Consider the following 14,420-nt stretch of genomic DNA (forward strand, 5'->3'; position numbering starts at 1 on the left):
CAACCACACGTGGAGCTTCTCCTCAGCAAAATTATCTCCGGATAATTCACGTGGATGTTCATGTGTACCTGCAGACATGGTCAGAAAAGGACATTTGGAGATAGAGGTAAAGCTGAGGCTGACTTCTGAAATCACTCCTTTCATTCTAATCTTATTTCACTCTCATCTGCAATCACGAAGTTCGAGCTGCACTCACTGTGCTTGAATAAAAGGCAAATGATTTCTACCTTTTAATGTGTCAGACCATAAGAGAAGCAGATTCTTGACTTTCAACACTATGCTTCAAACAGCTGCAGGAAGGTCTAACTACAAACAGAAATGGGCTGCTTCTCAGAGATGGGACAAGTCCACCTCCCATTGCACACAGGTGAGATACTGCTCCTGAAAGCTCAGAGAAAGCAAAAGAAACAAGCACACCTGACAGGGCCATGAGCAGGCCATGCATCTGGAATTCTTTCCTAAAAAAAGCTATCATCTTTCAGTCCATAAAAATAGAAAACAAATGGGCCCTTGTATGCAGACACTGCACTCAGTGCCTGAACGCTCAGGCTCTGCCAGCACTTTTACTGCCATGATCGTTACTGTCAAATGAACGTCTTACATCCTTCAAGGTCGATCCTCAGAGACACTTTCAGACACTGCTGGAGGCTGCTTTCTGATGAGGGTTATGTTTTAAATCTTCGCCGAGTCAGATTCTGCTAATTAGCACACATGGTATTTTTCACATGCTTTAATGAAGTTGATGGTTTTTGCTTCAGCTGTTTATTAACCAGCTCCTTCTGGCTTTATTTGAGAGGAAACTGTTTCCACCAGAACATCAGACAGTAACATTGCACTGCTCTTACTTACTCTGCTGTTTTGTACACGTCAGAGTAGAGCCCAGCCTTCTGGTACTTCTTCTTTGGGGGTCGGGGGGCTTTCTTCTCACGCTGGGGAAGAGAAGGCAAAGGCTGTTGCTGCTGCTGCTGCTGCTGCTGCTGCTGTTGGGGGTTCTCAGGCTCAGGTGGTTTCCCAAGGGCATCCTGAGGACTGGGTGGTTCAGGTGGTGCCTCAGAAAAACTGGAAGAAAAAAGGAAAGGTGATCTTACTAGATTTATATTTCTTACCACAAACATTTCCTTACCGTATTTCATTATGGACAGCAGCACAAAACCCTCTAGGTTACGGAATTACTGGATGTCTCTGCTATTTAACAACGCAATTCAATAACCACGAGCAAGCAGTGGTTAAACATAACCATAAGAAACACAGGATCTTTATACAATGATATCATTCCTCCTAACGTTTAGCCCTTGGAGCCTCACTGAAGTAATTTAGAAGGTGGTTTGTACTATTTGCTTTTGTACTCTAAAAATAGCAGGTGGCCAACATTCATTTAACTTCCAGGAGAGTCAAGCAATGCATTCTTGGAGCGTGCAGCTCCAGCAACATTATGCTTCAGCATTTGGTTCTGAAACAAAAATGGGTTGTTATTTTTTTAGTACTATTCACAAACCTCACGGAGGAATTTGGAGCAGTTTGATCTCTTTGTTTTGAGGGATTTCTGGTGTTTCTCTACCAGCGACTGCACCCTTCAGACAGGTGCATACCGTACCTCCTACTCACTGTTTTGCTTTTCCTCTTTTGCTGCGTATCAATTGATCTCACCTGACATTCAGTGCTGCTTGTAACCGTTTCTCAAGCATAAAAGTCACACACTTAAGATTCCCACGGCGTTGCAGCTCTCACAGTTCCTCATTCAGCGCATGACGTAAGAACTATTAAGAACTATCTTGGCTAAAGCACCTCATCAGTTTTCCTGCTCCAAACCCACTCAGTGCATTCTTCACCAAGATGATGATGTTTCACTCGAGATACAAAAACAAGCTTTACATTACCTGTGATTTTATCCCATTTAGGGGGATAAGTAGTAGCTTAGAAAGACCCCATGTGTTCTGAAAACCAACAGTGAACTCCTCAGTGAAAACAAATGTAACGAGCAGAGCTTGGAGAGCAGGATTCTTTGATGGGTTAAAACGCTTTAAACATCAACAGTAGTGAAAACGAAGGCATACAGTTCTAAGGGAATTACCTCTTACTGCTCTCCTGTTCATCTTCTGGTAGAGGCTTTTGTCTTTTCCTGGCCTGTTCCTCCGAAAGCCACCTCTTCCTCTTCCATCCTTTTTGGTGATCTGGATTCAAGTTTACGCTTTGCACCACAGCTTCAATCACATCAGTGATGGTATCAGGTCCAAGGTGTAAAGGACTGCTGCTTTCTTCCCTCTTATCTAACTCCTGACTGACCAGCCGAGCTGCCTGGAAGGCCTGCATGGACACAACAGCCTGCATTGGGTATTTCCTGGGCCTACCTGGCCTGCGCTTCACAAAGTTATTCCCTGTCCGTGACTGCCTTTGCAGCTTTTTGGCTTTCAGAATTTTATTGACGTGGTCAAGATTTTTTTTTGTTGCCAAGATCTTGTTATAATTGCACATTTTTCTAGCTTGTCGCTGCATGGCTTCGACCACACTTCTCTTGAGATGATGTGGGGAATAGCTGTTTGGTAATCTGTCTGACAGAAGCGAGATGCTGTCGCTGCAGGAGCTGCTTGGGATGGCTGGAGCGACGAGGCTGTCCTGTTTCCCCAGGCTTCTCTCCCTGTTGTGGTTTCGAGCAGGACTAGATGATGGTGGAACCGAGACATTTGCAATGACTGCTTCTATGCTTTTGTCCAAAGCAGCCTGGCCTTCGTGCTGTGCCATGCGCTGCAATAAGCTGTCCACAGGATCATCAGCAGCCGTCAGCCTTGTCCCCCGTGTCGGTACTCCGATCACTGAAACACATCAGAGAAACAATCAAAGTTTGAAGTAAAATCCAACACCGTGATGACTGAATTGATAGCAAGAAAGGTGGGGTCGGGTACAGGTAAGCCAAAATACCTGGACAAAGAGAAAGGCAAGTTCACACAGGAAGTCAAATGAGATCTCACTTTTAGATCTACTTCAACTAGTGGGTCGTGGGCTGTGGACTGAAAAGCACGTACTAGGGTTACTCTTAAAGAGAAGACAACAGAATGGTTTCGTAAAAGGGTTTCTATCTTTTGGCAAGAAGGACATCGTGCATTAGCAGTCAAAGATGCAGCACAGACAATGTACAGTATTTTCTAGTCCAAGTCTGTTATGGAGAGACGCATTCCTCATCAGTTTTCCAAAGTAATGAATTTGCAAGTTCAAATGAAAACATTATTCTGAGAGTGCAAACAACTTGAAGGAGGAAGAATCAGCATATCCGTTCCTAAAGCCCTTCTATGAACAACTTTCTTCCTACAGGGCTCAAAAAAGAAACAGCAGCATGTTCGTGCAGTCACTGCTGCAAACATAAACACTTGGAAACCTAACAGCCTGAGCGACTCAACACACTGGAAGGACTTTCAGCTTTCAGTTTTAGATGGAGGAGTGAAGACAAGCTTCCCTGTTTTCCTCTGGTCTTTAAACACACACTGGGGCAGAGCTGAAGGTTCCCCACAGAAACACCATCTGCTCAGCACTGGGAGCTCAGGGAGCAGCTGCACTGCCCGTGATAACTGAACAACATGGCATATTCGGACACATGGCCCAAGGGCTGCCCATCAACCAGCGCTTCTGTTGGGAAAACGATCCCAAAGGATCAAGACATCTGAACTCTGATCCCCAACAGCTGCAGCATTGCTCGTGTACTACTGGATGGTTAGGAAGGAGCTCTCTATGCCAAATGCACTCCAGATCTGCAGGAGATGTGACAAGGACTGCACCTTCCAGCAGCAGCATCAGTTCAATGTCTTTGAAGCTGACAAACTCACAACTCAGCTTTGTTCTTTGCTCTCCCACCCAAGAAATGCCTGAACTTTTGACACCTGCCTATGTACAGGCTTAAACTGCTTGCAGTTGGCCCTTTCCAACAAGCAACTGAAAGTTAACAAGACACAGATACTTCACTCTGGGTGGATTTCCTAAGCATATGCTGAAGGGTGGTAAATGTTTGTTTAAAGGGAGGAGGAAATAGCAGTTTTGCCACATTCTTTACATATGGAAATTGTAACAAAGTAGTTCTGTTAGTACATATCCTAGGGATGTTTACTACAAAGTTGCAATCAACTTTTACTGTCTAAGAATGTTGGAACCCTCACAGAAGGTTTTTTTTCCAGCTGGCGTTCTATAAATGCCTTTCTTGCCTCATCTTCTGGGCCCCACAGAGGGATTGATTCACCCAATTCATTGATTAACTGCAGTGCCACAAGAACTGCTAGCAATTAAAGACCCGAGCTACATGAAGACTAATTTAACACGGTGAGGAACCCAACTCCATTCCACCACAGCTACTCTGCTGCTGCTTCTCTACATGCCAGCTCCATTTCCCCTGTTCTACAACCCAATTTGAAGCATTTTAATCCAAGTTACAAGTGGAAAAAGTCAGCATCTCCACAAAAATCCTGCTGCTGTCAAGTTCTCATAGCAACGTTGTCTTTGCCTGTAGTGCTAGAGGTTTTAGCATTGCAGTGATCTCCAAAACGAGATGAGCAAATATTACTTGCCTGTAGAAGATGTGCTCTCAGATGTTGATCTCTTTCTGGAAGGGCTGCAATTTGTGCTCTCTGACTGCCTCTGGGAAGGTTTGTCCTGTGTTGGCAGAGCGCCTGAAAAGCAGATCAGGGAAGACAAAAGCACACAAAAAAAAAAATCACTTCAGTCTGGCAGTGCCAGTAAAACACAATGCAGATGCTCAATATTCAAACTAACTGTATATATATATATATATATATGTATATATTTTAGCATTAAGAACAACTCCTTGTGACAATGTCAGTAGTTGCAGAAGGATCACCACCATCACAACAGAATTTCTCACAGTGGCAATGGCACACATGGGACAGTAAAGCAATGCATGAGGAAGAGACACTTAGTATCTGGGGAGTAGCTTTAAAGTAAGAAAAAACCAACACCAACACAAACAAAACACCCCGACACATCCCTGCTTTCAAATGAACTCCTCTCCCATTTCATCTTCATGGAACAGCTGAGGTTGGAAAGGACTTCAGAGGATCCCAGACAGCCACCGTGTCAAATTTCCAACGTGTCCACAGGGACTCCAAAACCTTCCTAGGCAATTCAAACCAGAGTTCAATCCCCTTATGATTGACCCTTTTTTCCCTTCTAGATGGCCAGAACTTCCTGTGTTTGACTTAATGCCCACTGCCCCTTTTCCTCTCACCAGGCAGTGCTGGATTTGGTTCCCTTTCCTTTACTCCCTGCCATCAGGTCTATGCAACGCTGATAAGATCTCCCCTGAGCTTTCTCTTCCACAGGCTGAGCAGTCCCATCTCTGTTTGTATGATGGAATTCCCAAGTCCTTAGTCACCTCTGTGGCTTGTCACTGCACTCCCTGCAGTCTACCCATGCCTTTCTTGTACTGAGAATCCCAGAACTTTCACGATTATCATTACCCTGTGGTGTAACACCTAAGAAATGTTTGACTGAGAGACGAAGTAAACAACACCACTGCCCAAATATTCTAACTTTCTGACAAAGCAGAAGCACCAGATTTAATTTTTCACTGGACATTATCCTGAGCTGCAAGTTCAATGTCTCTATGTGGAGAGTTCCCCACTTCCCTTCATGGCATAAAGCTGGTGGGCTCTGAGTGCGTTTCTATAGGGGCTGCTCTGACAACATGAAGCTAAGAAGGAAGTTGCAATGGAACTCTGCAGGGAGACCACATGCAGTTGCTTAATATTAGAAAGAACAATTGTCTTCTTATCCCTGGATCAATTTTTCTAGTGAGGAACTACAAGAGATATTGATTTCATAATGTGTAGATTAAAATAAATGCCCCGAGATCTCAGGAAAAAAAAAAAAAAAAGGGAAAAAAGGGAAATAAAAGGCTTACTGCTTTAAGAACAAAGAGGTTATAATAAGTTTCAACTGGAAAAAAAAAAGACAAGTGAAAGGAATTTAAAGAGCTGCTTCATAACAGAGCAGCTTGTCACTGGGGTTTCTTACAGATGACCACACACAGAGGATTCCTCCCTCTCAGAGATGTAACTGCTCACCCCCCTCAGCAGGCAGGAGCCCTTCAGCCCCTGCGGGGACTCAGCTGCACAGCCAGGGCCTGGGGTGACAGAGGCTGAGCCCTGATGGAGTTCAGCATTAGGCCCAGGGTGTTGTGCTAGGCCTGGGGTCAGGCAGCACTAGGTCTGCAGTTAGGCAGACAACAGGCCCAAGGTCAGGCAACACTAAGCCCTGTTATACTGCCACATAGGCATGGGCTCAGGCAGTGTTAGGCTTGGGCTGCAGCACTAGGCTTGGGGTCAGGCAAGTGCTAGGCCCAGGCTGTGACACCAGGCCTGGGCTGCAGCACTAGGCCTGGGGTCAGGTAGCCACTAGGCTCAGGCTGCAGCACTAGGCCCGGGGTCAGGCAGGAATTAGGCCCAGGCTGTGACACCAGGTCTGGGGTCAGGCAGTGCTAGGCCTGGGCTGCAGCACTAGGCCTAGGGTCAGGTAGGCACTAGGCCTGGGGTCAGGTAGGCACTAGGCCCAGGCTGCAGCGCTAGGCCTGGGGTCAGGTAGGCACTAGGCCCAGGCTGCAACGCTAGGCCCAGGGTCAGGCAGTGCTAGGCCTGGGCTCCAGCACTAGGCCTGGGGTCAGGTATGCACTAGGCCCAGGGTCAGGCAGTGCTAGGCCTGGGCTGCAGCACTAGGCCTGGGGTCAGGTAGGCACTAGGCCTGAGGTCATGTAGGTGCTAGGCCCAGGCTGCAGCACTAGGCCTGGGGTCAGGCAGGTGGTAGGCCTGGGGTCAGGTAGGCACTAGGCCCAGGCTGCAATGCTAGGCCTGGGGTCAGGCAGGCGTTAGGCCCAGGCTATGACACTAGGCCTGGGGTCAGGTAGGCACTAGGCCCAGGCTGCAGCGCTAGGCCCATGGTCAGGCAGGCGCTAGGCCCAGGTGGAGGTGCAGGCCCCGGCGGTGCTAGGCCCAGGCCTTGCCGCCAGGCGGCGCCGTTGCCCACGGCCCTGCCCCGCGCTGCCGTCCGCCACTGCTCAGCCCTCGGGTCGGGCACAGCGTACAGCGCTGCTTCGTGACCTGAAATGGGCAAATCTGCAGCTAAAATAGCTCGCATTTGAACACGGAGGTTCACAACCTCTGAGCTTTAGGCGCACATATCTATTGTCATGCCTCAAACCTCTCAGTCAATAGGGTTTCAAACAGATTGGTCTCCACCAAACAGCTTCTTTAGGCTCCCCTTCACTCCAAGCACCATAAGACCGCCTTAAAATAAGCTCCCAACTGTTCAAAGCAATTGGTGGTGTGATGCTGTGGTGGCTCCCAGAAGCCCCATACAGCACTGCCCACAAGTGGCTGCTCTGCTGAAGCCCCACTCAAAGCAGCCTCATGACTTTCCTGTTTGCCCCTATGGACTGTGTGAAGTTACACATCTTAAAACACCTCTCTGAGCTGCATCTCCTGTTAAACACCACCATTCATCCACCCAGTCCCGTGTGCCAAAACACAGCATCGCAATTACAGTTCTGATCCAACCCGACAGTGTCAGACATCAGCTAAGACGACACAAAGTACCTGCCAAGGAAGGCAGCCGTGCAGGGTTTGTGTTCAGAACACTGTGGAAATGAAGGGTGTTTTCCACACAGGGTATTTCTGAGATAAATTACGATAAATATCCCCCCATTGTGGATCACAAAGGGCATTAAATTGCCTGCTGCTGCTCTCCCACTGCTTTCTTTAACAGCTCTTGATCTGTGTTCCCTCCATCATGCACCTCAGCTGCATCCAGTTCAATAAACAAAAAAAACCCATCCTCGATGCACCACATTTTCCCTCCATCTGCTCTATTTTCCGCAGTACACAAAAATAGGACCCAAGTCTTTCGCAGTAATGGCCACAGAATCACAATTCAGCAGCACAGATTACAAACAAAGCCAGCTATGCAACTTGCCATTGATCTAAAGGGGAAAAAAAATAGAAGCTTTTTCTTCTAGATGCAGTCTAAGCTCTCCTATGTACAGCATGGAGACGATGCGGGCATCAGGAGCTCCTTGTGAATGAGCTGAATGCTGAGCTGGAAGCTGGTCTCACAACACAAACAGCTGGTTCCAATCACGAGAAATACACTTACTGAAAGTGATACGCTGCATCTGATGAACCAAATAAACACACCCTAAGAGGGAGAGTGATTCACAGGCTTTGCTAGCAGGTTTCAGCCTAAAACATCTCTAATTAGGCTGTTCCTCATAAAAACCCAAGTCAGATCATTCACTGTAATGGAATTCCTCAGGAAATTCCCAGAACTACACAAGCTACCACAACGATTCTCCTCCGAGCTGCGTGTAACCCTTTGGTGACTGAGCTCTTTGAGTTCTTCTCTCCCTCTCAGCAGATGTTACAGCCATCCTGCTTTCTTCTGACACCTCCCCCGACGTCGTTTTAGCAGCAGAGATGTAAAAATACTACAGTTCTGTCTTTCTCTTATCAGCACTGTATGCAGATGTACCTTACTTTCCTCATATTGGAGGGTAATACGAATGTAGGCGAGGCAGTAGGAGGCATCAGAATGGAAGTCTTACAAGCAAAGGAGGAAGATGAACGCAAGGAACATGAGGAGGTAACATCCCTTACTAACAGTGAGCTGCTCCCCAAGTTCATGCTGTGAGCTATTAGTCACAAGCGGTTTGGGGCAGAGGATTTACGTTTACAAGGGAGAACATAGGCAAGAATCAGAGTAAAGGAGGAGAAACGCTCAGCATTTCTTAGCACAGCAGAATGGAGGTCCTTGAACAGCAAATCCTCTGCTGGTGCCACTGCCATTTCCTGTGCTCAGTCTCAGTTGCATCTAGGGATATATGTAAGATGAGCTTCCTAGCTACGAATAAAACAGTCATTACAATGTTTGGTCTTGGGCATTCCCAGGATCATTTTGCAGCTGTTTGGAGGTACTGCAAAAGGCCTCAAGGATCAAAGCCAAACTACAGGAAAAATTATCAGAACACCTAAAATCGAGTCATGAAAGAAATACGGAACATCTTCTTTAATGGAAAAGTTGCTCACAGTACTAGTACCCATAGCTAGCCTAAAATCAATCCATCAAACTTCAAAACAAGCAGAAAGATGGTTTCTAAAATGATCAGAAATCGTAAGGAAAAAGAAAAGACTTTTGAATGAGAAAACATCCCTAGAAAACTTTGTATGCTTCTACAACTAAGCAATGCAAATCTGGTGGGAAAAGGTACTTAGGCAGCCCTGTACATAGGAGACTTCCCATTAATCTGTGCCAGAAGCTGAGCAGAACAGTGCACTGACACAACAGAAATCCTCCATCAAAACAATGGTAGTCCTAAAATCCAACACAGAAAAAACTTCCACAAAGCCAAATCTATCGCTGCCTGCCTTCCCAATGCAAGCTGCTTTAGAGCTTACCATAAGACTCATGTGGTGATACAATGAGAGCTCCCTTACCTGACAGTGGCTGCAGTGCCTTTTCAATAGAAGGCAATGGTTCCTTTCGGAGCGGTCGATTTAGCGAGCTGTCCTGTGCACTGAAGAGTCCGGGGCTGTCAGTTAGTTTTTTACGTCCATTGGTGCTGGTAGAGTTTGTGACTCTGCAGCTGCCTATTGCACTTGTGAAAAGATTTGTGTGTTCATCGCTGCTGGCCGGCTCGGAGCTGGGAGTAAATCCCCCCAGGGACAGACCTGGGGAGCTGTCTGAGCAGTCTATCTGTAACGGCGTCTGCAACCCCAGTGCTAAGGAATTAGACTCCGAAGGCTCCCTCCGGACCCACTGTTCATCTCTGCTTAGCAATCCCTTTGAAGGCGACAGGTGGGGACAAGACATGTGACATCTGTGTTTCTCCTTATGTTTGTACCTCTCACCGACAGCCTCTTTCCCAAATCTGTAGCGCTTCAAGGACTCCAGGACTGTTCTTGAAGAGCTATTAGCCGTGATGGTGTCCATGGAAACCTGCTGCTGCTCGGATGTACGATGCTCTCTGTGTTTGTGGCGATGCCTGTGCTTGTGTTCCAGCATCCAGCCATAAGCCATCTCGGGTGGAACGCTGGGGTACGTGCTCATGGACAAGAGCGGAGTCCTACTCGTCGTGAGGAAAGCCTCCTGCCGTAAAAGTTTATGCTTTTTCTTGTGGTATTTGGTGGGATTGAGAAGCAAATGGCCTGTATGCATGTAGGAGGGTGGTGGCAGCGGGGTGGTGAAAGAAGGAGAAGGTGGTGGGGGATAAAGAGTCGGAGGGTACCTTCCGTAATAACCTAAGCCTATGGGAGCAGCTGCGAGGGGGGAAGGAGAGTAAGGCATGCCATAGGAGGGATAGAACCCGGTGCTGGAGAGAGGAAAGCTGAGGCTATGCATGAAAGGCATTTCTGCCATAGCCTCCCTCATTTTCGGAGGCCTGCCTCTCTTCTTCTTTAAATCAGGTTTCCTAATGTAGTGCAACGGATCTAAAGGAAAAGTAGGGTGAGTATAGAAACTATTGAAATTTATCCGGAAAATGGTAGGCAGGAGATCTCGGGGGATAAAATGGTGACTTCTGTGGGTTATTCTAATCTCGCTTAATCGACTGATTAACTCTTCCAATTCAGCCAGGAAATCCGGGTCCTGCCTACCTCGAAGCTGAGGATACTTCTTTTTCCTTTTCCGCTTCTGCCTCTTCATTTTGTCATAACTGAGGTAATCGTGACTCCGGCGCTTGCATTTGTGTTTATGCTTTTCTTTGAGATTACTTAAAACCGTGGAAGCTTCGGGTGCGATAAGGGAAACGTGATCAAACGAATGCCTCTTCTTTTTCTGCCCACAAAACTTCTCGGCTCGATCTGAAGTGCTGTTGTTATCTGTTCCTATCCCGCTGTCGCTGGGTATGGTCTCATCGCTGTGAGATTCGCTCACGGGGGAAGGAGTGGCTTCTTTCAGCGATGTCAGCTCACTCAAGTGAGAAGGAGAGTTTGGCAACAACGTGGGTGGAGATAATCTCCTCCTTCCCTTAGCAGCTTTCTTCATTGCGAGTGTCTGAACAACGCTTCCTTGCCTGGAGTGGATGTGCAAGTACGGCACCGAGCTGGGCTCGATGAATCCCGCGTCGCTGCTGACGGGGCTCTGCCCCCCACTGACTGCAGAGGACTGGGAGCAAACAGGGGATGGGAGAATCTCGGAACTATTAGCTGCTGAAGGCAGCAAGTGGGGAAGTACTTGGCCAAATGATGTGCCGGGAGTTTGCTGGGAAGATTTCTCAAGAACTGTCAGACTGGCAGAATTACTAGTTAAAATACCGTTCAGGACAGCTTTGGGTTTCCTTCCCCTCCTTTTTCCTATGTAAATCGTTCCTTTCTTGCTGACGTTAATTTGCTGGCCTAATTTTGAACCGAAAGTGGCGGCGAGTGTCGACACCGTGTTGTGGAGCTTAGATTGCACTTTCCCTTTATTTGGTTCCACCGTACTCGAGAGAATCTGATTCAAAAGTTTCTTTCTCTTCAAAGTTTTCATTTTATTTATTTTCCGAATAATAGTTTTCATTAACTGCCCGTTGTTTCTCTTGGCAACTTTTCTGTCTGAGTCTCCTTCCAAATCACTCATGCTACAAATATTAGGTTTTTGGACATCTTCTGGTCCTCGGAGCTGGTCCTTTCTCTCAAAAAACTCCCCGCTCCGATGCTGATCACTTTCAGATTCTATCTTGTTTGAGCTTTCTGTTCCAACAAAAGGTGCTACAGAAAGAATTGGTGGCTTCATTTTGATCGATGACCTCATCTGCCTTTTAGGCCTCCCCCTCTTTTTAGGAAAAGCTTGTCCCGATAAACTCTGCTTTAGGGAAGGAATTTCCACCTCTGGCTGCAAAATGGGAGGTTCTTGCTCTTCTTTTGACTGCACCGAAAAGACTTTTGACGCTGGGATCTTTAGAGTTCTTTTGGGGGGACCTTCAAGCTCGGGCATCTCCTTGGATTTAGGTCTTCCTCTTTTAGGTTTATACATGTCAGGTAAGAAATCATCCGACATACACAAACTTGAAGGTTGTTTGTGTGCACTGTAGAACTTTGGAGTCTGCTTGTCAGACTCGGTTAGCAGTGCAAGAGACTGTCCACTACCCTCGTTCAGTTTTGGCAGCTGATGCTTAACAAATTCGTGCTCCACGAATGAAGACGACCCTATGTTTTTTAAGAATTTGGCCTGCTCCAAATTACTGTTGGATAGTGCACTGTATGAAATGTTTTTAAAAAGCTCTGACCTTTCTAGTTCCAGACCCTTCGGAGGCCGGCATGTGCTTCTCGACACCACTTTAGTCCATCGTGGCTTCCTTCCTTTCCTTTTCTTTAAAGGTTTGGATTGCTGACTAGTGCTCAGATTTTTTGCTCCTTGGCAGGATTTGTCTGATGCAGCTATTGCACCGATCTTTAGGAACTGCTTGCTACTAAACAAGCTTGTAAAACTCACTACTGAAGGGGTGACAGTAGCATGAATGCTCGTTTCAGCTGCCAAAATGGGTTTTTTCCCTAGAGAAGGGCTGGTTCTTGAAGGTTCTACATAAGTAGCTTTTGATTCACTCAGGTCTTTATCAGCACCTTTAAAATCGGTGCTCAGAGCATGGTTCAACGTTCTGTTTATATTTAGATGCGTACTGTCAGGAGAAAACTGAGTTTTGCCAATCTGATCTGAAATACCTTCTAGGAGATCAGCCGTGGAGCTCAGATGCAGCGTGTTGGATGCTAACTGCGAAGATGCTGCTGAGAGGCTCCTGTTTAAGGTGGTAACAGACACTGTGGGTGAAGGCGATGGGAGATTTCCCTCTCCTACTGCACTAAATGGGGACTTGGCTGTGGATACATCCGAAGCACCTCCTGTCCTGAAGTCTGGTGAAGTGCAATAGACCGGAGGTTGTTTTTCATGCTTAGATGTTTCATAAACCCCTTTCTCACTGGCTGAGTAACCATCCTGTGGGACACAGATTCCTTCATTAAACATTTCTTTGCCTACGTCAGCGATTTCTTTCCGAATTGAAAATTTATCCAAGATACTTTCTTTGCTCTGCCTCACAATGTGCTTCTCAAATGTTTTGCTGCTTGTATTTTCTTTCAGTAAATCCGTAGCATCGTGGCTTTCAAGGTTTGAATTGCAAGGAAGCTTAAAGGGCTCTGAGGCAGGCATAAGGGAGTCTGCTTTCAGAGTTCCAGAGTCCTTGTTAACCAAACCCACCGGAGTGCTGATTCCTGTTGGCTTCTTTCCAGAGTCCTTGCTAACCAATCCCACCGGGCTGCTAATGCCTACTATCTTCCTCCCAGAGTCCTTGTTAACCGGTCCCACTGGGCTGCCAATCCCTGGTGTCTTCCTGCCGGAGTCTTTGTTAGTCAGAGCCGTGGCATTGCCAGTCCCTGGCATTTTCCTCCCAGTATCCTTGCTAACCAATCCTGCAGGACTACTTATTCCCAGCAACTTCTTCCCAGCATCCTTGTTAATCAGTCCAGCTGGAGTGCTGATCCCCGCTGGCTTCTTTGCGGACTCCTTATTAGTCAATCCGGTTGGAGTGCTGATACCTGGAAACTTCCTCCCAACATCTTTGTTAATTAATCCAACTGCAGAGCTGGTCATCGGCTGTTTCTTTCCGGAGTCCTTGCTAACTAACCCAGGTGGAGTGCTGATCCCTGCCAGCCTCTTTCCAGAGTCCTTGTTAACCAATCCTATTAACGGGCCGACCCCTTGTGGCTTCTTCCCAGAGTCTTTGCTAACCAATATGGCTGCGCTACCAATCCCTAATGGCTTCTTCCCTGAGTCCTTACTAACCAATCCGACAGCAATACCAGATCCTGGCAACTTCTTTACCAAATCTTTATTAACTATCCCGCTTGTAGGAATGGTTCCTGGCAGCTTCTTCCCAGAGTCTTTAACCAAACCAGACGCAGTTCCACTTCCAGGCTTCTTCTGCTTTGTTTTGGAAGACTTTGAAGGAGGACAAGTTGCAATAAGTTGAGCCAATTTCTCTGTTACAGTTGTTGCTCCATTAATCTGTGTTCTATCCTTTAAGTCAGAATTATGGCTACTGATAAGAGTCGGAGGAGATGACTTTATATAATCTGTCATTTCAGTGTGCAATGGGGAAACTTTCTTAGGTAAGGGATTTGTTTCTACTTGTATACCTTCTTCCACATGTAATTCAACTGTTGTAACTTCTCCAGCTTTCTTGTACGACTTTGAAGGGTCCTACAAGTTAATAAAAAGAGAAATTCTTTAGGAATAGAGCACGAAGACCCACTACCTCAACAAATTCCATTAGGAACCCGTCAATAATTCTTCTTTCGAAGGACATTCTTTTCACACAGAGCACATCTTTGAAATGTACGGGCATATTCACTCCAATCTGGGGTTAAGAATGGAAGATTCCCATCCCTTATAATTACACGTAC

At 46.6% G+C, this 14,420-nt stretch overlaps 1 protein-coding gene across 5 annotated transcripts in view; it reads right to left on the reverse strand.

The window, feature by feature from the left end:
- ASH1L (ASH1 like histone lysine methyltransferase) overlaps positions 1-14,420 on the reverse strand; it is a 38,543-nt gene that overhangs the window by 16,286 nt on the left and 7,837 nt on the right. For 4 of the 5 annotated variants that reach the window (XM_015884572.2, XM_015884574.2, XM_015884570.2 and 1 more), the window contains exons 3-6: positions 9,480-14,217; positions 4,548-4,649; positions 2,072-2,810; positions 850-1,059 (exon numbers count right to left, since the gene is read on the reverse strand). In XM_015884572.2, coding sequence (XP_015740058.1) covers positions 850-1,059; positions 2,072-2,810; positions 4,548-4,649; positions 9,480-14,217 — 5,789 coding nt within the window. The remainder of the gene's footprint in view (positions 1-849; positions 1,060-2,071; positions 2,811-4,547; positions 4,650-9,479; positions 14,218-14,420) is intronic. The other variant, XM_015884576.2, reaches the window with a different exon arrangement.

The sequence above is a fragment of the Coturnix japonica genome, chromosome 25, assembly GCF_001577835.2.
Source record: "Coturnix japonica isolate 7356 chromosome 25, Coturnix japonica 2.1, whole genome shotgun sequence".
Lineage (NCBI taxonomy): Eukaryota > Metazoa > Chordata > Aves > Galliformes > Phasianidae > Coturnix > Coturnix japonica.